Below are 25,228 nucleotides of genomic sequence, written 5' to 3'. Positions count from 1 at the left end.
AAACTTTTTTTCCTAATGCTGCAGCTTTAATGTTCAAATTCTTCTGCATAGAAAGAAGCTTTTGCCATTAACCTTACTTACCTTATGCAAGCTACTTCTTACACGTGATTTGTGTGTGTTTGTGTGTATGTGTTGCTGTAGCATTCCTGAAAAATCTCATGTTGCAGACCTGCCTATTGACTTAAAAGTGGGTGATGGTGATGATATAAAATAATGTTCTATTACATATGTGGTGTTAAATGAACAACTGTATTTACCTACTTAAAATTTGCAGTACTTTTGATTGAAATGTAAATATTATGACTGGAAATTCATTTATTTCCTTTGTGCAGCTATGTTAGTAACCACTGAAAGATCTTTCCCTAGTGACTAGTGAGCTTCCGTACGTTCTTTCAAGACTGAAGCATGGCTTGTTTCTCTGTGTTGTTGGAGCCTGAGAGTGGAAGGGATGAGGAATTGCACTGAACAATTAAGATAATTCTTTAGCTTCTACTCTCAGTTAACCCCTTGCACACCCTTGTGCTTGTCTTCTTCATGTAACATTTATGGCCATTAGTGAGAATGACCTTTGGGGAATAGAAAGGGTAGCATGGCTGGACCTCTGACAAGCTCTTTTCACGTTACAAAGAGCACAGGGTAGCACAGACCACTGAATAATGCCAGCGATTTGGAGGTTTTCAGGCTGTTTATTACTCTGTATTTTCCATTCTGTTGCTCGACTCAGCACATATAATTATTTCCACTAGGTTTTAAATATAGCAAGCATTGGTGAGAGGTACCCAATGAACCGTTTACAAGACAGGGATTCTTCACCCATTGAAGAGATTCTGGCAGGACAAGATTCTGCTCTCTTCCCTCCTGGTTGCTATTTCATGTCTTAAAACCATTGAGTCCATTGCGGACTCTGTCCTGCTAGCCCTTGGCAAGCTCAGCTCTGGCTGTAAGCATCCACACCTACATGGAAGGACCAGCTCTAGGAGACCAGAAGCTTCACTTTGAATATTTAGTTGATTGCTGGGCTAATACTTGCAGTAGGTGACAATATTTATAAAGTTTCCATATCACTTGTATCTCGTCACCCATGACAAACCATCCGCTTAACCGTAGGCCAGCATCCAACCTCTGTGTAGGAGATGGCATGGTGTTCTAACTCTGAAATGGTATTAGGTGGTAATATTGAGGTAAAATATTTTCCCTCATGTGAAAACCTGGGCATATGTTCTTTTATTCTTAGATTATCTGATTGTTAATTTGCATTTACTTTGCAGACCAAGCAAGTGGCCCATATCAATTTATTGTTTAATGATGCACTGTTTAATTTAAGCTAAGAAAAGCTATGAGGCAGGTCATCTTGCTTTCTAAAGGTGCTATTAACACTTCTAGCTGTAATTTCAGTAAGACCCATAGTCTTACAGGCAGTCAGGAAGAAAATGTGCAGAGGGCCTCTAGACCACTGGAAAATCCAATCCTCTAGGTCTAAACGGTGAGTTTGCCCAGCCACTAACAGTATGTGCAATATGGTTTAGAGGGACTGAGTAATGTAGCTCACTGCTTTGCTGCCTCACCCTCTGATAGAAGTAATTATCCAACCTGAAAATAAGCTCACATTACTTACAAGAGTCCAGGCAAATAGAATTAAAAAGTTATGATTAGCAACAAGCTTCTCAGTTACACCAGATCTGCAAGTTCCGAGGTGAACATAGACTCTAGAAACAGGTTTAGGGAGATAGTTAAAAATCCGGTTTGCAAAATATGTTATTTAACTCTTCAGTACCTCCTGGATTAGCAGGTATCAGCCAAGAGCTGAGACTTCATGGACATGCTGTGTTTAAACAACTGATTCCTTAGAAAAACATTAACTAGAGCTGAAAAGATATTTAATTAGTAAGTGAGATCTGAGTGGGTGACTTATTACTTAGGGACTTTTCTACTTGTTTATTTCTACTGATTTCTGATGCTCAGAAAATCCAAAATTTATTTTTTTAATGGAGTCTTACTACATTTCAAAAGTGTAGTGGCATTTCCATGAAATTCCATGCGTCTTCAGATGCTTTCTAAACAGCTGTTGTAGAAAGTACTGGAAGGCACCTCAGGAAACTTTGTTACCAGCTTTTGTAAATGGGCTGTGATTTTTGACCCTCCTGCAGACAGTCTTGGGAGAGTAGGAAAAGTAGATGACTTTATGTAATTTTAGTAGTCTGATGAAAGATGCTTTCAATTGCAAGCCCTGAGATGATAATTTCTAGTCCCCTGCCATTTCCTGCGTGCTATTGAAATGACTGTGATCTTTATAACCCTTAATATCAGCCAAGGCTAAGAATAAGCTTGCGTGAGATAACTTTAGGAGAACAGGTCTGCTGTCAGACGTGCCTGCCTGTGCCACTCATTTTGCTACAGCAAGACCGGCCACCTCTGTAGCTCAGACCGACTCTTACAGGGGCCTGTGTCCTGGTCATGATGTGGTCCTGTGACTTGTGGCTAAATCTTAAATAGAGAAAAGTAGATAAATACACTTCCTTTCTTCCTGTTAGATGCATTTTTATCTAGATCTTGTGGGGCAGACAAGAAACTCGTCTTCTCTGATGATCTACAAGAAACCTTCCTTTAGAGCCATCCAATGATTCCTAGGAATTTTCATCCAACTTTTTTCATAGTTTGGAAAGACCCCGAGGGCTTCCAGCTGTCTTTTATCTCCCTTGTTCAGAGAAAAACACTTGGATTCAGAGTAAAGAGCACTCTCATTAAAGAGATGGCACTGAATGATTTTTTTCTATCACAGAATGTTGCACCATATTGCTCATTTACATTTTCTTCACTTCCCCCGGGCCATTGCCATGGTAGAGTGGAAAGGGGTGCAGCCTTAATTGTACTCCAGGTGGGCTTCTGGTGAGGTTCTGCCATCTGCCAGAGTTCTGTGGTGGGTGCTATAAACTGGATGTTGAGCCATGTACGTTCTGTAGATTAGGAAGGAAAGTGCGCATTCATCCTGCAGAAGTGCGGGTATCCAAGCATTTAAAACGAGACCCTTACCATTATCTGTAAGGTGCGTTTACATCCACCTTGCAGATGTTGCAGAACACTTTGCACGTACTATAAATCAGTAGGGCATAACCAATGTCTTCAGGTCTTAAACATTGGGTATAGTTTATCTTGCAGTTAGTTGAGCACTCCTTTCAGCTTGTAAAATTATGTTCAAATCTCTGTTTTGTATGGTACAACACAATTTTTATCTGAAAATATTTCAGATACTTATTCAGAATAAATATTTCATAGGAGCAGTGACAGAGACCTCCCCACTTTCGTTTACCTTCTTTTTCTCGAGAACCTATTTGCCAGGACTGTTTTTGCTGTCATAGCATCATCACATGAAACTGCCCTACCTCGTTAGAGGAGTGACCTAATGCATTTCCCATATTGTTCAGTGTAAATCCAGCATCAGTTTGACATGCCCTGCCTACCTGGATGAAAGCTATTCTAGTGTGGGCACACAATTTTAGAAGTACCGAATATCCACTCAATCCTACTAATACACATATCCTCAAAATATTTTGTCCAGTGTGACATCTTCAGCAATGGAAGATGCTTTTATTCATGTATCCAGTTTCCAAATCTCTTTTTGCTATTGCGGCCCTGGATAGAATTCATAAGTCCAGTGGCCCAGCAGTTTACAACTGTAGAGATGAGTCATCCAGTAGTCTAGCACTTTATCATTATATATATTGTAAATTATCAAGTCTCACTAGCTTAGTGTTACTCTCTTCTTGGGCACTGTCTTTTGCTTGAAAAGGCTACAGGAGTTTTATAAAGCAATTGTCTGTTGATATCCTGAAGCTTTCTTTTACATAGAACTTGATACAGTGGACAGAAAAATAGATTTTATAGCATCAGATAGGCCATTGGGCTGCCTCATTGCAAATAAGTCAGTTACTTACAAAGATGTGACAGGCAGCTGAAAACTTCCTCTTTGAGGAACCAGAACTGCAGAACTGTCTGGTCTTAAGACTCAGGAAGTCCTGTTCTCCTAATCCAAGGTAATGCTTTGCTCTTTAGCTACTCTTTACATCAACTCTTAGAATCAACAAATTTTCTGATATGTTTTTTTATATTGTCTTTAAAAATTCAGTCACTTGCTACATTGTCATCATGACAGGCCTTACTAGCCTGCATGAATCTTTATGGTACTTTAGCAAGATAACCGTGATGTTCTCTCCAGGGTGTTTCTTAGATCTTATCCTCTGATCAGCACTTTTTGAAGAGGTGAGACTGACCCATTTCTCACCATGTTTCATTTACCTCCCTGTACTCTTTAGTAGTCAAATGGATCAGGTTCATTGGGGCTTGAACCCAAGTGACTTCAGAACAACTGCAAAGGCTACGTTTCTCTCCCTCACCTTCAGTCCACCTTTTCCATTCTTTCCAGAGATCACTGTTGCAGGAACTCACTTTGACAATAAAATGTTCTTCCTGTGGCCTTAGAAGATGTAAGGTTGATTCCTTTTCGTCTCAAGAAGAGTTTTACAAATTTCCTTTCAGTATAGCAAAGAGCAACAGGACATTGAGCCCATCTTGAAGTTAAGGAAGCACAGTAATTTCCCTTGCATGTTTAAGGCCAGGATAATCGTGCAAATGGCAGTAATACCATCGCTACATTGTGTTCAGAAACCCAAACTCTACTCTGAAATTCACTCCTTCACAAGATGTGTTCAACTCATTGCATGTCAGGACAGCTTAAAGTTTTGCCATTGGACACCGATTTCTTGGGTCATCAATAAGGCTATTTGCAGCCCACCTGAGATACAGGAATGTAATTGTCTTACCTTCCATTGAAGCTGGCTTCCAAGATCCCTACAAGTTATTTTGCTGTCAATTGAAGTGCTTGTATAAACTGTAAAGTGCATTGGAACTGTCCTGGACTTTGTTACTGCTAAAGTTTACCTCTGCCTAGATTGCTTCTGTAGTAGAGGAAGCACTTCAAATCCTTTGGAAAATCACACCAATGAGGACCAGCTTTGCCAGGCTAGGATATGTTATATGTGCACCTGTACATCCCTGTGTACATTCCATCCCTGATTTCTTAAGTGGCGTACAGTCAGGGCTTTGGTCTATATCCGAGGCACATAACCAGTAATTAAAGTTGTATTTTCACTAGTTCTGTATTTTCCCTTGCTGTGGCAAGAATCATTTGACTTCTGCAGATGGCTCCTCTTCCATTTTTAGTAGTCTTCAAGCCATTTATAATGAGCACCCAGCCACCTGCCTGGAGAGCTGAGAGTGCAGTCCACTAAGACCACTTCCTCTCCACAGCAATCACTAGAGATGTGAGCTGTGGAAATTGCAATTTGGGCATTTCTCCCACGAATTAGCTTATGACAGAGAACATCACTGCATATTATATGGGACAGAATCATCTCTTTTTTTTTCCTTAACATGGGCTTGCTTTGGAAAGTGTGCTTCCACTATCAGTTCAACTCCAAGGATCTCAAACATTGCAGCAGATAAAGCCAGAGCCAGTTCAGACTAGTAGATCACAAGTGCAGGTCCTGCTTTGGCCACTTTCATGGCATGCCAGCAGTCCTTTCTCTGCATGCTGGTCAGCTCTTTCATCCCGTCTTGCGCTTTCTGAAGGTACCTAGAAACATCAGCCAAGGTAACTGTGTTTATCCAGTCCTGGCCAAAGCTGTTTTGATTTCAGGAGATTTTTAGCCCCAGTATCTACAATGGATTTTAATGAGCTGGTTATTAAGCTCAAACACAATTTGAGGTTATGGTCATGATCTACTGCATTTGCAGCAAAGGCAAACATTTTATCATCTGTTGCACCAAATACATCAGTCAGAGAGATTTACAACTTTAGAGCTGATCCTTCTTTCATTAGGTTTACCCATTTGAACCTAAAGTGGTACTCAACTTTATATATATCTTGAGTCACCTGAGCTTAATAATCAATCATATGATATTTTTTCCTAAACCACAATTATCTAAGGATTAGGCTACCCTATTCATGCTGGACATCAAGCATGCTTTGACTTTTATTTGTCTGTGAGCAGATCCATAGTAGCACCCCTCTCCTGATTGCCTCAGTGGCAGGAAGGTACCTAGTTATAGCTATTTCCACCCTAGATTATCACTGCAGGTAACAGATTGTGTCAGGCTGGATTGTTAGTGAGCAGAGGTAGAAACATCAGGTGTGAGGTGAACATACTCCCCAGGAGTTTAAGGCAGAAAAGTCATCTGAAGCACCATCCTTGCTTCTGCAGTTGCCCTTCACAGAGGCTTCCAGCTATTCTGCATCTCTTAGCAGAGCAGTCCTCTACATTCCCTGTTTCTGATCAATCAAGATTCTCCTTCAGGTAGCTTGCATAAAATAGGGACTACAGAGGGCACACACCCAGCATGTGAACTTCATATTGATAATCATGGGAGGAGAAAGCAAGGTCACTTACTTTAGATGCATTGTCAGTATGCACATTATATGATCAGCCACCCTGCTCCCCCTCTTTCTCCTAGTCCACCTGGAAATTCTTGGGATTCCAGAGCTGAGAAGAACTGATGGTACGGGACTGTGTGGTCTTAAGGCTAAAAAATCTCAGGTCTTAACCTGCAAGGATCTATGCCCTCTATGAACATGCATGTGAATAACAGATAAAACCCTAATTTCTCTAGTATGCAGTCTTCTTTTCACTTCCACCTCTCCCTATGACAGTGCAAATTTGAGAGTTATAGCCTTTTCTACTAAAAACCATAAGCGTGGTAGAACAGCAAGGAGGTATTATGGCTTATGTTTTTTGGGATCATAGCATAGCCATTCTTGTGGACTTTCTAGTCCATTACGCCTACCTGACCCAAGCTGTTGCCTCCAGTCTGGTGTTTTGTTTGTTAGGAATTTCAGGACTTCATCTCTTTGAATGACTGTTTTCTTCTCAGCAGAGACATACAGCTCTTTCTTGATTACAGGAAAGTAGAACCCACAAAGTTAACTAGAATTACCAGAGTCTCATAATTAAATTGATTTTGTCCTGTCATGTGTAAAATGACATCATGTCAATATGGAAACCTTCCCTGGTCATTTTTTCAGTCATCCAAAGATGTCTCCTCTGGTGGTTCACTGTGAATAAATTCTCCAAAGTCAAACCTCTGTCTTGAATTACTGTATAAAACACACAATGATTGTGTAGTTCATATGGAAGTCTACCATTTTCTGGATTTCAGGACTCTGTGGTGGAGCCACCTTTCGCTGCTTTGCAGCTCAGGAAGGAGCTGTAGAACTCTTTACCTAAAAAATCCTTTAATCTGATGAGAGTTTTCTGGCAAAAGCCTTTCTTTTTTCTTGAAAGTAGGTTTTGTGGGAAGACTCTGGTTTTCACAGTGCTTTTACCTGGAACAATCTTCAGAAATAGGGAGACAGAATGTACACAGCAGTCTGGTTAGAACATTCATTTGAATTGTGAGGAAATTATACTGAAGACCCTTTCATGGTGATTTGCCACCCATGTTCAAGGGGAATGTTGAGCTGTAAAGTCAGACTAAGTCATTATTGCCTCATGAAGGTGCTGTGCCCTTGGGGCCCGTATTGATAACCGGTAGCCTGATACGGGTTTGGGATTCTTCAGTTCCAGTAAACATCAAAGAATAAAAAATGGGATGACCTGGGTTTCTAACATGGCATGTAACGCCCTAACTACAAAGCCATTGAAATAGTGTTATGAGCTCTGGTTTTCCATTAGAAAATTTCCAAAAGCCTTAGGTTGTTTTATTCCAATGTGAATTAAAAATGGATTCTGCAGACTTCATTTTTGGTTCTCTTTCAAAATGGAATGAGAGTTTCCAGGTGATCCTACTCCTGGTTTTCTGTCTGAAAGAGCAGGGAGATGGACAAGCTAGTGTTTGTTTTCAAGTGTTCTTCCAAAGCAATTAACTTCTATCGTAGTTACAGCCTACCAAGGATCACTTTAAGCCAAGAGCACCTTTTCAGTATGTACTTCAGTTCCTAGCTTTGTTGTACTGCCTTCTAGGACTCTTTCAAATTATTTAAAATATGTCTTTATTTCTCTGAATGGCTTTTATCTGACTTAGAAATGCTCACTGTCAGAAAGCCAAGTGTGCAGCTCTGTATGCATCACAATCTTTTTGTGCTTTAATCAATAAAGCATTTAAAACATATTATTAAGAGGTGTATTGCCAGGAGGATCTCTAACTCAGTTACTAACTGTTAAACCAAGACCTCACTTTAACTCTTTCTGTCAGTTCTACTTTGCTATATGAAATCATAGAAAACAAGGGGAAGGAATCCCTGAGGTCATTCATGCATTCTCTCTCTCCCAAGGGCAGATCCTTTCATCTTGAGTTATCGTCACTTTTATTCATTGAGTTTGTGAATGGTGTGCTATTTCCTGTAAAAATCCCTTTTCTTCATTCCTTTGCTGATGATAAAGACCCTGACCTTATCCAGAATTCCTACCAATACTTTCCATTGTTTTGCTTTTCCATTTTAAATGAAAGGATTTGTCCAAGGTCAGGATAATGCTCCTCAGCACTGTTCAGATTATTTCAGTTTTTCTTAAATGCAGCTTCTCTGTTTAGAAAAAACACCACAATCGCAACTAATAGTGCTATTTTTAAGGGACTGGACTGGACTCACCTGGTGCTTATAAAACACCTGATCCAATCTATGAAGTGACATTCCCTAAATATGTAGTGTTCCCTGAAGAGGAATCGAACTTTTCCGAAATGAGAGCTGCGGGATTCCTGATTCAGTGCAAGATTTACCTAGACGTTTCTTCACACATTCCGTATGTGGCAGTGCAGAATTCTCATCCTATTTTCATGCAAATAAAATTCTACCAATCATGAAATTGCAAGGAAATGAGGAGACAAGCATAACGGAGTGAAGAATTCCACATCCTGCAAGTTACCCTTTCTGTCTCACCTTTTTCATTCCCTGAATATGAAGCTCTTTCAGCTTCTCCTTCATCTGTTCACAGCTATTTGTTTCTTTCATTATACTCTTCTGAATGCTCTTTCTCTATCCTTTCAGCATCACAGAGCATAATTTGCATGAGAATAACATAGTTCTCACTTAACTGAAAATTCAAATATTTCAGTTGTGTGTTTAGTTTCTCCTTGTGCTTGTTGTCCTTTGGGTCCCTCCTTGTACCCTGATCTCATGCCATTTACCGCATGTACTGCTGCTTGCAGTAAAATTCTTTTTATGGATGGCAGCAGCAGTCTTACCATGTATACTCTGTCTCATTGCATCATTACTCATGCTGCCTATTCCCGCTCACTTAAACGCAAGCTCATCGGTATAATCAACAGAATATTTTTGAAAAAATTGCCTTTCCCAAGTTAAGTTTTAATCTCTTCCAAGTTTAGGGCTTTCTGAATTTGTGTATTTTGGGGCAGAATTTGAGGGGGATTTTGAGTGGATTTTTATCCAGTTAGTCTTTGTTGTGGCACGGTCATGCAGATCATGTGCTTACAGCAGTGATGCCACTAGTGGTAAAATTATTTCTGTAAGATTCTCCCATATAATGCAAATGTTAAGAGGAGAAGTGCTCTATGCAAAAACCCAGTATACCTGGAGTTCAGAAAGAGCTGTGTTTGATGGAGACTGTGCTGTGATTCCAACCTGAAGGAGACAGAGGAGATGGCAGCACAGGCTGCCTTTGAGCCAGACTGAGCAGAGAGCGTTTTTGGGTGTGAGAGGAGATGATATACAGGTTGTGGGCTAATATCATTCCAAATACTTTTTTGTATTAAAATGAATGAGCTCAGCATTCTTTAAGCTGAGTACCACTCAGCTGAGCAGGATCTGGCCCTCCTGTAGAACTGCTCTAATACCTTAGCATCATCACTGTTTCGTAACTGTAACTTAATAGTAGCTGGCAAAGTGGAGTCCTGGTGTTGGTCCTTATGAGGACTCCAAAATGCTAGTGATTCAAAGAATCGTTACAGATGATGACAATTAATGTTTTAAGATTAGGCCTTCTCAAAATAAAAACAATCATGAGTATGTACTTTTTTCCTTCTTAAGAGAATCACCCAATTCCTGGCACTTTCCTTTGAAATCTCACTTAAACAAATAAATCCAGTTTAAATTTAAGATAGGACTCACCAATATCCTGGGTGGTCTATCTAGGACTGGTCCTGCAATTTCATTTCTTCTGAGACGTACTGTAAAATTTGTTGGGAATCGGTGCAGGACATAAAGTAAATGAGGAGAGAATGGCAACTCTTGTGATAGCTATCAAGGTGATGAACACTAACAGGGCATTTTTCAGCTTTTCAGTATTCTTACTTGCAGATTGCCAGATAGTCAGCTTTTTTTCACAGATATCCTTAATCTTTCCTTACTTGTTCAAATATATAAGTTTTCCTGTCTAGTACACATAGCCTGGAGAGTCAGTTTGTGTTTCACTGTGAATTAAATACAGTCAAATCAACTCATTTTTATGTGTTTAGGATAGGTAAACAGGTTATCTCTTGATTCAGGCACAGGAGCAGTTTACAACAACTTAAGTTACAGCACATCTTCTGAGGAACAGTAGTTTATCCCTTTTTGCCACTGCAGTTGCCAGGCAATACTACTTCACAGGCACTCATTAGGAAAAAGTAGTCTAACGTAATCCATATACCTCATAGCTGGACTGGCTAAAACAGTGAGTGCTCTAAATCTGCCATTCTGCTTGCAACCTTTAGCTTTCAGTTACATTGAGATTGACTTGTTCATGTGTGTGAGCCCTGAATTTAAGACAGTTATTCTAAGTATCAGATACTTGTTCAGATCTTGTGCAAAATTCAGACCAAGTGAAGTAGATGCCATTACACTATGAGTATTATTACTCATACCTTTGCTTGGGCTATGGCCTACTTGATAGGACCTGGTAGCTACTTGAAAATCACAGCTCCGAACTGCTCCATCATTAATTGCTCTTTGGCGGGCATAAAAGTTGGGCCAAAAACAAGCTTCTCTAATGTGGTACAGTTTTGGGGAGCAAAGCCCAACCACCCTATTTTTGCTCATGCCAGTGAGCTTTAGGGTACTGCAAATGAATTCCAAATGAAAGGCAGTTGAATTGCTAGTTTGCTTTAACTTGCCCTATGGTCAGTGTTATCATTTGGCCAATCATGGGAACTAGGTAGGGAAAACAAGCATTTTTTCCCCTTTGATGTCTTCCTTTCAGCTGTAGTTACTTCTTACCATGTCAACCTAAATGGTTTACAGAAATTTATCAAACTTAGAAAACATTCTTTGTTTTGAGGGACTACTATCTCTTCTCCTTTTTGTCTTAAAGTCAGATATGTGTCTTCAGACAGCATTAAACACCTCAATGGCCTTTTCAATTTGAGAATTGACACAAACCTGCCTCTCCAAGTTTCCAACAGCAGTTACCTTCAAACCAGTTACTAATTACAAATTTGTGATAGTTAGTGAGAAAAGAGGGCACACACTGCACATTTTGCAGTATATGGATTCCACTGTCTTCCGAGTTTGATGTCATAAACTTGCAGATGTGACCAAACCTAATCTTTTATTACCTACCTGTTGCTGCAAAAAACCCTTTTCCTCTGCATAAGGCCTTCAGACAGGAGGTCAGTCTAAACTTCCTCTCTCATTCAGAGGAGAAGGCAATCATTAGCTATACAGAATTTTTACATTTCATATCTTCCAAGAACAACTTTTTTCTGTGGAAGAAGGTACCGTTGACTGTCCCTCTCATGCTTTTTCTGAGAGAGAGATGATCAAGACAGCAGCTGCTGCAAGACTTCAGTGAATTTAAGTGATGACTTAAGTGGCTTCCCTCTCCATTTTCACTTGAGGCTATATATGATTTCTTTTCTTTTCACTACAACTGGCCACTTTTGGTCTTCTGTTAAGGCTTCTCTGCATATTGATACACGAATTGTTGAAAACAGCTCTTTCATTTACAGTTGTTCTCTGCTCTTTACAGCCATGATCAAGAACTGGAAAATAAATAGGGTTTCAGGATCCTGTTGACATGCTGGGTAACAGAAGAGATTGGAGAATTACTTTGCCGTATCTCCAAAGGAAACGCCTTGATGCTAGATGGCTTGGTTTTGCTTTCATGCCTTGTGGCTGAAAGGCTCTTCATGATACAGCTGCATATCGATCAGACAAAGGGAAGTGAAATTGATCACTAGTGCAATATTTCTATACTTTTTATACATTTTGGGCATAACATGAAATTGAGATCATCCGTCTTCATGCAGAGATCCACATAGCACTCCTCTGTCTTATATCTTGCTCAGGATACAGCAGCACAGGTCAACAAAGTAGAAATACACTACATTGACTAGTATCTCGGTGGTCTGCACAATGGCACAGTAACTGCACAATGGCATTTGTCCTTTTAGACAGTAATAGTACAAGCCCAAGGTATAGTCAGCATCTTTTCCTGAGGGTTCTTTGTGACTGCCACCTGGCTCAGCCTTCTTGTGTGATGGGAATGATTATACCTTACAGTGCAAAGAGGGTGCTTGCCTCTTTCTGAAATTACCTTCTTGCCTACCACTCAAAGCAGCTCATGTTTGGTTTAGGTCTTCTTAAAGAATATAATTGATCACTTTATTACTTGCCCATTTCATTCCTTATACTCATGTACAGCATCTTTAGGTTTTTAAAATCTTTTTATCTTTGAAGAGAAAAATTCGAATATTTATGTTATCTTAAGCAAATTTTTATCCCACTGAACACTATTATCAAATGTTTTAGCAGCTTGACCGAGACTGGGAAAGCAGAGTTTTGCATATAGGTGCAGGTATATGCACACATTCCAGAGTTTATGGGATTAGTTTTTTAAGTAGAACATAATTATAGCCTACCCAAAATGACTGACCTTGGTTAAGACAAAACAGAGACACCAACCTGTCTGTTATATAATGCTTTTTAATATTAATCCTGTTGCATATTATGCTAATCTAAAAGAATTTAAGAGTGGATAGAGAAGATGAAATTCTCTTATCCCTGTAAAAAGTTACATTTACAGAGGAATAAATATTATCAGGGCAAAAAGTAAATTAAGAGTGGGGCATGTCAAGTCTTGCTTTTAATTTTGGTACTATGGGTAGTAATTCCTGTAGTATTGGTAGCAATAAAAACAATGGTATTTTATATTTATAGGGCATGTGTGCTGATGAATTTCAAAGCATCTTACGAGGATAGGGAATACTGCATCTATTTTACATGAGGAGACTAGTATATCACAAAATTTCTTGTGAGCTCCAGTGCAATTTGCCAAGGGTGACATAGCAACTTATGGGAAGCTAGGGAAGAAATTTATGTCTCTACTTCCATGCTCTAACTTTCTGAACATGAGAATTTCCTATTGGAAATACCATAGAATCATAGAATAGCTCAAGTTGGAAGGGACTCATAAGGATTATTGATTTCAACTCCCTGCTCCTCGCAGGACTATCTAATACTAAACCATATGACCAAGAGCATTGTCCAGGTGCTCCTTGAACTCTGACAGGCTTGGTGCCATGACCAGTGCCCTGGGGAGCCTGTTCCAGTGACCAACCATCCTCTCAGTGAGGAACCTTTTCCTACTGTCCAGTCTGAACTTGCCCTGACACAGCTCGTTCCATTTCCTCCTGTCCCATTGCTGAGCACCAGACAAAGGAGATCAGCACCTCACTGTCCACTGCCTACCTTGAGGAAGTTGTAGACTGCGATGACGTCACCCCTCAGCCTTCTCTTCTCCAAGCGGAACAAGCCAGGTGACCTCAGCTGCTTTTCTTAAGTCTTGCCCTTGAGGCCTTTCACCATCTTGTTCACCCTCCTCTGAACACACTCTTCTAGTTTGATGTCCTTCTTATATTGAGGTGTCCAAAACTGCATGCAGTACTTGAGGTGGGGCCGTACCAGTGCAATGTAGAGTGGGACAATCATCTCCCTCGACCAGCTGGCTATGCTGTGCTAGATGCACCCCAGGACATGGTTGGGACCTCTTAGCTGCCAGGGCACGCTGGTGACTCATACTCAACTTACCATCAACCTAAACCCCCAGATCTCTTTCTGCAGGGCTGCTCTCCAGCTGTCATCCCCCATTTTGTACATATAATCAGGATTACCCCATCCCAGGTGCAGAATCTGGCACTTGTTCTTGTTAAATTTCATACAGTTGGTGATTGCTCGGCTCTCTAGTCTGTCCAGATGTCTCTGTAAGGCCTGTCTACCCTCAAGGGAGTCCACAGCTCCTCCTACTTTAGTATCATTGGCAATACTAGATGTATCAGATATGTATCAGCGATACGTATCAGTATTATGAATGTACCAGATTCCAAAGAGATCGTGAGCTTGAATAGGATACTGAGTAGACGTGAACTGTGCCCTTGAATTTGACATGCTGCTTGCTGTGTTCATGCTACTTCACTTCTCCATCTTCTCCTCAAGTATTCTTTATCAGAAATAAAGTAAAAGTGAAACTCAGATTCTTTAGTCTCAGTAGGATATGTGAATCAGTTTCATTGAGTCATAGACTCATGTAAGTTGGAAGGGACCTCCAGAGGTCATCTAATCCAACTTTCTGCTCAAAGGGCAACTGTGCCAGGTTACTCAGGGACATATCCAGTTGAGGTTTGAATATATCTGACATAGATTTCACTGCCTCCTTGGGAACCTATTCCTGTGTTTGACCACTCTCATGATGAAAAATTTTTACCTTGTATCAAGCTGGAATTTCTGTTTGTTACCTCTTGTCCTTCCACTGTGCACCTCCAATAAAAGTCTTGTTCCATCTTCTTTATACTGTCCCAGTAGTTAGCCGTAAACAGAAATAAGATTTCCTCTGACCATTCTCTTGTTAATGCTGAGCAGCTTTCAGCTTCTCGGCCTCGTTATGTGCTCCAGTCCCCTAAACATGATCTTGGTAGACCTCCACTGAATTTGCTTTAGTATGTCCATGTCTTTCTTGCACTGGAGTGCCCAGAACTTGACACAGCACTCCAGATGTTCTTACTCCAAGCACAAAAGAGAGGGGTAAGGTCACTTCATCTTCTGCTTGTACTCTTACTAATACAAGCCAGTATGTTGTTGGCCTCCTTTGCCTTAAGAAAACACTACTGACTTCTATTCAACTTGTCCACCGGGGACCCCAGGTTTTTCTCCAAACCTGCTTTCTAATCAGTCAATTCTAAGCCTGTTCTGTTTGTATGGGATTATTCCATCCCATACACAGGACTTGCATTTGTCTTCGCTGAAGCTCATAACGTTCCCCTCAGGCCATTTTTTCCAACCTGTTAAGGCCCTTCTGAATAGCAGCCCAGCTCTGCGGTGTATTGACCACTCCCCCAATTCGGTATCATCTGCAAATTTGCAGAAAGCACCATCTGTCCCATAGTCCAGGTTGTTGGTAGAGACATGAAGCAGTATTGGCCCTAATGTCACTAGCTGAGGCTGAGGGATAGCTCTAGTGACAGACTACTGGTTGGATTTTGTAGCACTGATTCAATCCTTTGATCCGGTCTATCTCTCACCACTGTTGCCATAAGGATACTAGGGAAGACCATGTCAAAGCACTTGCTGTACTTAGGGTGAAAAACATCCACAGCTCTCCCCTTATCCACAGCGTAAGTCAATGTCATTGTAGAAGGCAGTCAGGTTAAATCAGGTTAAACCAAATAAATCCTGTCTGGTGTCAGTCGTCTTTTTTAAGAAAGTGACCAAGCTGTATTGCCACCTGGTAGAGATTCTGCTTTAGTTCAAAAACTTCAGAACTAGAACCTGGAGAATTGATCTTTTACTGCTAAACCCTTGCAGACACTGAAGTGGCATATTAAAGCGCTGAATACCCATCTAACTTCACCTGATCCAGTGATGAAGGAGCAACAGCTCAAGCTTGTGCTTTTTAATAGGATATTTTAATATCTAGAAGCAGTGCATATCCCATAGTGCAATGGACTATTGTTAAAAGAATAAATATCCTAATTGAGCAAACCATAGGTATAGCATGTTGGTAATGATTTTGGTTACTTCTTGTGTATAGATCTAGGGAGCAGATACATGAGAGATTGTTCCAAAAGTAGGAGCTTACAGTGGAAAAACACAGTGTAAGCTGTCCCAGACTGCCTTATGTAAATAGATGTCCTTTTCTTTAGATCCCTGTTTCTGTCTGAGTTTTCTGGTGGAAATTCAATAAGGAGGTCAGTGCGGCTGCAAACATCACTTTAAATTCACAGTAAAGTCTAATAGTTTCAAATTATGATCTTTATCACAATTCAGAAGGAATCTAAATATCAGTTACGTGACACTGCTTTATTTGTGTCTTCCAGTTCTTTTCTGCTCCCTCATCAGAACAAAAACCAGCAGAAATGTGCCAAAAAGTCTGAAACAACAGCAACAAAAAAGAGTCATAAATATGCTGAGGTTGCCTTTCACAGAGAAAAAAATAGTGGAAAATGGTTTGTAGGATCAATATCACCATGAAGATCTGATCCAAATTTTGAACATCTGTTCTTTCCCTTCCATATAGAATCATAGAATGGTTTGGGTTGGAAAGGACCTCAAAGATCATATAGTTCCAACCCCCCTGCCATGGGCAGGGACACCCTCCACTAGACCAGGTTGCTCAAAGCCCCATCCAGCCTGGCCTTGAACACTTCCAGGGAGGGGGCAGCCGCAACTTCTCTGGGCAACCTGTTCCAGTGTCTTACCATCCTCACAGTGAAGAATTTCTTCCTAATACCTAATCTAAATCTCCCCTTCTTCAGCTTAAAGCCATTACCGCTTGTCCTATCACTACACGCTTATAAGTATAGCTTCTCCATCATGATAGCTTGGAAATAAGTAATTTGCTTCTGCTCTTTATTTGAGACCTAAAACTTGTATTTGCATTTCAAATATATACTAAAGTTTGGTAGTGGTGAGGTGAAGAATGAGTTGAAGTCATTTCTAACAGAAATACAGGTGGTGACACGCTGTGGTTTGTGTTGTACATAGGCCTCAGCTCTTCTATTTGATGTAGCTTGTAATACCTCTTTCCCACATACTGCTATTCACATTCGCTTTCTTTTACCAATGTTTTCTCACGACCTTGAGTTTAAGGAATTTCATCAGTACATCTCTCCGATTATCCAAAATGTTAGATGTACTGTCAGATGTCTTCTTGTTCACTTGCATCTTCATTCTGTTAGAGTTCGTCATGTATTAAAGTCAGAGTCACCAGGAAAGTTGAAGGGTATTTATCCTTTTTGGTTTGTTTTACTAAATCTCTGTGAAAATAAGAAAAGCTGGCTTGATTCCCTCTATTTATACATAGAAATAACTCTTGTTCACTGAATGACCCTTACCCTATAGATCCAGTCATCCATGCCATGGGAAAAAAAAATTGTTGTGTCTATTCATTTTCACTGGATGTCATCCAGAAAGCAGAAATATTACTGCTTATGTTCATCTCGTGTTGATGAACTGCAATAAAGGACTCTTCATATGCCAAAGTTAATCTGCTAATGTAAGATTTACTGCTCTTTGCAGTGCCATGCCAAACGTACATCTTCAGCACTTTTTCCTGTTTTTTAACCTTAACTCTTTACTCCTGGCAAATCATCCTACCATTAAACTGTACCCAAGTAAAAAAGTTTTAAATGACCTGAAACTTTTTCCCTTCTCTGAAACACAAAATAATTTGATATGTTGGCCTATGAGGACACACACACACATTTGCATAGAAATGGAAATGCCAGTATTGTCATATACAGAAGAATTCTTCAAACAGCAGTGTCAGCCTCTAAGTCTATAAAATAGTCCTTCCCAGGGGAGTAAATGAAATTCAGAACTATATTACTTAAACAGTTGGGTTCAGGTCCTGCAAATCGTACCTGAGGTGAGCAAGAGCTCCTCCTGAAAATACAGAGTTGCAGACTCAGCTCCATTTTCAGAAAGCTGTTCCAGAAAACATGTCAATCCATTTGTTAGCTGTGCTTGCTGGCAGTTACATGCAAATCCATTTGTATACTGATTGCTTTTTCCACATGATGTTATTACATAGCACACATGGCATAAAAAATTTAAAATCTATCTAATAGAGCATTTGTGAATGTATATGGACGGCAGAGTTCTGTCCCATGCTGTTAATGCATGTGTGCCCCAACCCTTTCCTTTGAGCTTGTTCATAAGTGCCAGCAGCTTATTCCACAACTGATGTAGAGGTCTGTGCCAGTGCAAAAGGAAAAAGAAAAAAACCAAACCAACCAGTTACACTTCTTTTTCTCTTATTTTGAAGCAGTGAAGTCCCTCCAAAGGGCCAGTCTAAGGTTCACCTTGAGGGCATTAGCAGAGACTGCTTTAAAATAAAAATCTTTTAGTACTAGTCAATTGAAAGATAAAGCCTTTTCTGTTCTGTGTAAATAATTTTTGATCAATGTACTGTTCTAAGGCAATTCCTGATTAGCATATCCTATAGCTTATTGTCAGACCCTGTCCACAGGGTACAATTGTGACACAGGCTGTGAATATTCAGCAATAGGAGTCTGTAAATCTGAGTAAGTAATGACAAAGCCTCTTTAGGGAAAGCCAGAATGAGGTGAGCTGAGTAGAATAATGGCAGTCTTGGGGGGCAGGGGGATATTTTAATTTAATCAAAGCCAGAGCAACTGAAAAAGATACTATTAAAAGGACTTGCTCTCTGAAGTAAATACTTTTCAGATAAATGCACAGTTCAAACTGACATGCTAAATTGGCATCCTTACATCCACTCTATACCCTGGATCAAAGCAAAGTTAATCATTTCGCTTGCCTTTTATCTATTTTATGGATGTGTGTGGGTATGTGTGCGTATGTATGTGTACGATGGTGTGCGCATGTGCACACGCAAGTAACAGAAAATAATGGCAATGAGGGAGGGGTTTTTGCTTTTTCTGTAATGAAGTTGAAGATTTTTTTTTTTTAATGTAGTGGTACCTAATAGTCATTGCCCACTGTTGTAAAAGCTCAGAAGTATTGCAGCTTTCTCTTGCCTGTGTTTGCCCAGCCACCCTTCTACATACTACAAGCACTGGGAAATTTCAATGACACAGCTTGGAATGGGTTCAGTGACCTCAATTATGCCCTCCCACCCACTCCAAACTCCTTTCAATTTGCAAAAAGCTTTAAGTGGACAAAACCCAGATGCCTTTTGCTTGTAGTTCAGTAAGAACAGATTGGGCATGTAGATTCTTGTCAAAGTGATATATGTAGTTCATTTTCCATTAACTCTTTCTTAACTAAGGATTTTAAATTCTTAGTTCCAAGTCTAGCACTCTGCTTTGCTTTCTACTGCTTTTTAAAGTTCATTATGCCTACAACATCATTTAAAAAAATGAACCTTAAAAAGCCTCAGCTAGACATTGACTGATACGAAACAGACTGAATGTTTGGTTCTGCTTTTAGAGGCAATCACTTTTTTTTCTTTTTAAACTTGTTTCATATGTAGTAACCCATCCTATTGTCTAAGACGGTTCAAAAGCACTAACTAAATATCATAAATAAAACCACCAGTTTGGGGGGAGAAAGAAATCATGACTTGTGGAAATGATTTACCAGTCAAAACCAGTACTTGGGCCCTGGTGACCTTGAGAGCTTGCTTCGGTTGGCTTGCTTAAACTTAGATTGCTTTCATTACGTTGTAATGTTGCCCCAAAGAGTCGGTGCCTCTCCCCTCCCCCAGAACATTTCATTACACTCCCTTTCTCCCTCTCTCTCTCTCTCTTTCTCTTTCATTCTGCAGAAACATGTGCTGTCAATAATGGAGGCTGTGATCGGACTTGCAAGGATACCGCGACAGGGGTACGATGCAGTTGCCCAGTTGGATTTACCCTGCAGCCTGATGGGAAAACGTGCAAAGGTCAGCTTCTGTTTGCTTTGCAATGCATCATTTGCCTTCAGTGCCTCCAGTACAAGATGTAAATATTCAGTTATTTAATCAATACTTTTAAGTTAAGGCAATACCGGCAGAGTGATTGCAATTGAGTTCATTAGCTTTCTCCTTCCCTAATTTTTCTGTATTTACCTATTTCAATCATTTTTCTCTCTATGTATTAGAGGGTTTTATTACTGCAAAGAAATGAGATACAGAGGTCAAACTGTTTCAAACTGGCCAGAGATGTAGAGGAACAACTCTGCGCTGCAAAAAGCCTTTGATTTCAAAGGATAGTGTGATACCCTTGTAAAACTTCAGTCATCTAATGGTGTCTGAATTTGTCTGTTCAAAAAGCGAGTTAAAATTCTCAACCAGTACTTTGTTACCTGGATAATCAACAGGTTATTACTGAGTGACGCCAAGCAGAAGATGCCAAGGTATGGCTCAAAAAACCCCAGACAATTGTCTGTTTCTGCCCTTTCAAAGCATAAGTAGCCAGCTACAAAGGAAAAACAAAACAAAATTGACTAGTGCACAGGTTTAAACCATGCAGCTGATGCTCAGATTTTACTGTTCCAAAGGCAGCACAAGAACCTTGCTTGGCTTTTTGTCCTTCATGAGTGTGTTAAAACTGAGGTCAGGGGAAGAGAGACAGGAAAGAGCATCTGGTATCACTGTCAACATCTGTTCTCAGTTAAGGAGACAGGGACAGTTCTCAAATATCCCCGCAGAATCACACTTACTGGCACTATGCACGTGAGTAGGTTTGGATGCATGTTAGTAGGACCAGGCCCTCCATCGGCCATTTTCCCATCTTCCTATGCATTTCTTTTGAGCCACATTGCAAGAGACTTGGTGATGGACATCCAGGAGGACATTGCATATACTGTTGTCACAGACAATACTTTTTCATCACTCAGTGACTTAGCGTAAGTTGACCTAACTTCTAAGAAACTATTGAGACTTCTTTCCTTCAGAGTAACCAGAAATGTCAGAATATCTTCAGTCCGGGGCTTGGTGTTACTTAAAATAGTAAAACCCACAAAAATAAACAGAAAATGTGTGGTTTCCTCTTGCTCCAGGCTGAAAAATCCCAGTGCTTGGGCATGATCCTGTTAGTATTTATAGAAATAACAGTCCATTTGCCTGTTTATTTGAAAATAAAACATTTAAACTGCCATTGCACACAATGTTAATAGTTAAGGGTGAGCACACATCAAAAATCAGTCGGTTTAGTTCAAGCCACATAAAAATAAATCTTCATTTTTACAGGCAGACTAGCTAAGCCATAGCAGAGCAGTAATAGTGATTCCACCAAGTGCTTAAAAAGGAGGCATTTTAATACTGTAACATACACCTAGACTTGATCATAATGTTTATTATTGAAACTGCATCATGAAAAAAAAATTAATTCTAAATTTAGAAGTTTGGCCATAGAACTAATATGAAACAATATTTATATAATAATCAAGTCTATAATTAGTGCTACAGACAAAATGAAATATTCAATCCTCAAACCAAATACCCTAGCTCTAAGCTCTTTCACATTTTTTTCTTTTCCCCTTTTATATGAGAAGAAAATATAAGAAACAGAATCTGTGTTTTTATGATGCTGCAGATTCTTTCTTACTTTCTTAAAATAAGCAGCAACTGGAAATTAACTCGCATGGTGTAACAAACCAACCAGGCTATTTCTTTTTAGCCTGCATTGACATTTTAGGAAATACTCTTCATCATAAAACGGTAAAATATACGTTTTGCATTTAATTTAGCTGTAATTAATAATATTTACCTAATGTATTGCACTGTGAGATTTCTGGGCTAGATTCTGCTTCCCTGGAGCTAAAGTAACTTCCCATTTAAATCTATGCATAAAGGATCGTGCACTTAAATTGACCAATGAAGCTTTTTCCGTAGCTGTCACTGGCAGCCCTTAGTCAAGACTGCTCTCTGAGATTTACGTCTTCTGAATGCAAAAGTGATCATTTTGGTGGAGTGACATTGATGCCTTCTGGGCTCCTCTTGCTTATAGGTAAAGTGTGGAAAAGGCTGGAGTGGGGAAGTTCAGTGTGCACATACTCCTTCCTCTGAGTTCTATAGGAAACAAAAGAGAAGAGTGATCAGCTCAAGTTTTCTCCTTTGATTTTTTTTTTCTCTCTTTACTCTCCTTGACTTGACTGGCCCACAGTTTCTCAGATATACAGTTCATTGTTCCCTCTAGTTGTAACGTGACGTCTGGGTAGTAAGAGAAATGGATTATCTATTGGATTCCCTTTAAAGCATCTTCAGGGATCATGCAGCCGTCACATCCTGTCTTTCTTGGGCAGAGTGTTCAAGTCCATCAGGTGTCACAGCATCTCCAAGTGAGGTTTTTCACAGAAGCATCATTCCGAGAGAGGTTATATTTCTAAATAGGGGAGAAAGATATGCCATTATTTATTAAAGGGAAGTAGAGAGGAAGGGCATGTAAGAAAAGCTGAGAGAAATTGGAGGGATAATTAATATAATAACCAAAAAATGCAATTGTGGGTTGAGCAAAATGATTAATATATTTAGGTTGAATTTAGCAAATAATGTTGACCAAAAGGAATGTTTTCATTGGAAAGTCTACGATTTTTCAGTCCATTTTGGCATCTTCGTCTCTAAGATATTTTACATAGTGCAGCTACTATTTGAAATTATGTAGTTGCTTATATTGAAGAGGTTTAAATAAGACTCAAAGAAATATCTGAACTTTTGACTACTTCGGGGTGGATATTGTGTAATTTATTCAATGCTAGCTCACTTGTAGGTGATGTCCTCAATAGTGCGCTTTCACCATAGTGGTATTTTATGGAAATCTATTGCCACTTTTCATCCTTATTTTTTACAAGGGAATCAGGTAAATTAAAGAACATTTTTATTTTTAAATTAATGAAATAAATGAAAATATTATTTTTCTAGATAACAAAAATTCCTAGATGGTTCTGTTCAAAAATCAGGACTAGGCTGTTTTAGGCATTGTATAGACATATAATGGGAAAAAGAGTTTACTGTCCAGAAGATTCACAGGTTTCTGTTTAGTAGCTTGGAATTTCATTAACTGTTTAGTATAGAAAAAAAGCAAGTATGCATACAAAAGGAAAGGCAATTTTTTAAGAAAGAGTATATGCCAAAAGATGGCAAATAAACCCTATTAAATGTAACTAATTGTTCTACACTTCGCAATATCATATTTCATATCCTATAGTTCTATCATAAAAGCTGGGATGGGTTCAAACCACAGACCACAGAACTGAGTCAGGACTGAAACTGGTATTTCTCTTGGCCCCTTCCCAATGGATCAGAGAATGGAGGGTGCAGGAAAGCAATTTCCAAGTAATACAAGGGCCTTACCTTCAGCAGTTTTGCATGTCAACCTCTTTCACAGGCTCAGTGGGAAATGAGAGTTCATTATACCTCAAAGAATCAAGCTCCTTTTGTTAATGCAGAGTGCAGTCTGCTTTATATCAAGTGTCAATAAAATAGGGGAAAAAATGTTGTGGAGAAAGTTTTAACATGGAATAGGTACAGGTAGCTGCATAGCTAGTAGGAAGACTACTGTAGTGGAAGATTGTTTTGGTTTCTGGAAGCTGAAAAAGTCTTTTTTATCTCTGATTCTTTCTCCCTTACATAGATTACTTACCTGATCTCATAGCAAAATAAGAGCAAAAGTGCTGTCTGTGGTCTGGTTAGAGGGACCTTCAGATGTAATAATGGTGGCTGGGATAAAAATTCATTAACCTTTTGTGGTTCTTTAAAAGTCAGTCACAAACTCAAGTCTTCCCTCAGCTGAGTTGGCACACAATGGAGAATGCTCCTTTTTTCCCTTCAGCTTTCCTATCAACTTGGCTTTTAATAAGCCAAACCATGGAGGTTTTTGTCAGCTAAGAGATGCATCCCAGGCAGAAAGCTCTCCATATTCTCCCTCTAATTCATGCTATTTAATTTCTCCTACCATTGTAACTGGGTGATCCCAGCTTGATGCTGAGTTCATTTGATGCTGTCGATTATTGTGCTACACATGACAAAACAGCATAGTTCATTTCCTTAAATGCCTACCAAGTTATCCTGCAGAAGTCAGCTGATGCAGACAGAAAGGGAGCCAGAGAATTAAGATACAGTGGCCCAGGATGCCTATCGCTCATTGCCTCCTACCCACTTTTTATTATCCCCTGTACTGTGCGTATCAGGGGTTCTGTGGTCCCTAGCTCCCTTGCTTGTTGGTTTTGTGCATCCTTCCTGCTGAGTACTCTTTTCATGCATCCAGCCTTCAGTGAGAAGATCCATCAGTTTAGCATTTTAATTATATTAAATACAACTTAGGCAGCTGATAAAGCAGGAGACTAATTTGCAAAAAACTTGTGGGGTTCAAGAGGAGTGAAGTCAGACTAGATTAGACTTAGCACAGATTTCTGAAGATTGTTTAAATCCAGCTGCCAAACTGGATCAAGCAATAAACGGCTCGTCTGCCTGAGGGCAGCTACAGAAGGATGGGAGGCAAGCTGAGCAAGGGAGCATTCTTCCAGGACTAACAGTAGAGAAGGACTGGGAAAGACTGTGAAAGACATCTGAGAGACAGGGGCTTTCTTTGTGGGTTATCTAAGAAGTGAATTAGAGCAAGAGGAAGGGCCACAGGCTTCTGGCATGGTGTAAAATGTAGGACCATGTGTCTGATGTGCTCCATGTCCACCTCAGGGATTTAACAAAGAAACTGTGCCCCCAAGGCACTCTTGTACCCCGGAATAATGCAGCTTCCCAGCACTGTACACATAGACACAGAGGAACTGTGCGGCGTGCAGTGCTTGCTGAACTCCTAGAATCAAATGGCAGGGTAAATATAATTTTTAAGCAGGAGAAAAGAAGCATAATTGGATTTCTAAGGGTTATGGAGCAAAAGCCACATCTCAAGTATGGCTTTTCCGTAAACATCTATAAAGTGCCACCTAACTTTGCAATGCCCCGTAGATGTTTTGTAATAGCAAGAAGCATATTAATTTGTTTAGCTAACTTTCTATTTTGCATCATTTTCATAGGTAACCTTGACAGTGGGATTTTGAGAAGGTAGATACTCAGCTGGGCTAGAATGTCAGTGGTTTTAATAGCAATATGATGTTACATTGATAATCTGCCACCAGCCATGGCTAAACACACCAGTTTTAATTCATGTGCAGGAATAGATCTTTGCCAAGCCCAGGTGATCTCAGGGATGTGTATTTAGGAGGCAGAGAGGTCCCTGCACGTCTCCACCTAGAGATGGGGCATTTTATTTACTGTGCAACACTAAGGAAGCCCTTCTCAGCCCTCTGGCATATTGTTTAACTAGAGCGGTGTTACGCTGGGGTTATGTGACT

At 39.8% G+C, this 25,228-nt stretch overlaps 1 protein-coding gene across 5 annotated transcripts in view; it reads left to right on the top strand.

The window, feature by feature from the left end:
- SCUBE1 (signal peptide, CUB domain and EGF like domain containing 1) overlaps positions 1-25,228 on the top strand; it is a 213,439-nt gene that overhangs the window by 122,163 nt on the left and 66,048 nt on the right. For all 5 annotated transcript variants that reach the window (XM_075759970.1, XM_075759944.1, XM_075759962.1 and 2 more), the window contains one exon: positions 19,725-19,841. In XM_075759970.1, coding sequence (XP_075616085.1) covers positions 19,725-19,841 — 117 coding nt within the window. The remainder of the gene's footprint in view (positions 1-19,724; positions 19,842-25,228) is intronic.

The sequence above is a fragment of the Balearica regulorum genome, chromosome 1 (assembly GCF_011004875.1).
Source record: "Balearica regulorum gibbericeps isolate bBalReg1 chromosome 1, bBalReg1.pri, whole genome shotgun sequence".
Classification (NCBI taxonomy): Eukaryota; Metazoa; Chordata; class Aves; order Gruiformes; family Gruidae; genus Balearica; species Balearica regulorum.
The sequence above is the reverse complement of the archived record's forward strand: the minus strand, read 5'-3'. Positions and strand labels throughout refer to the sequence as shown.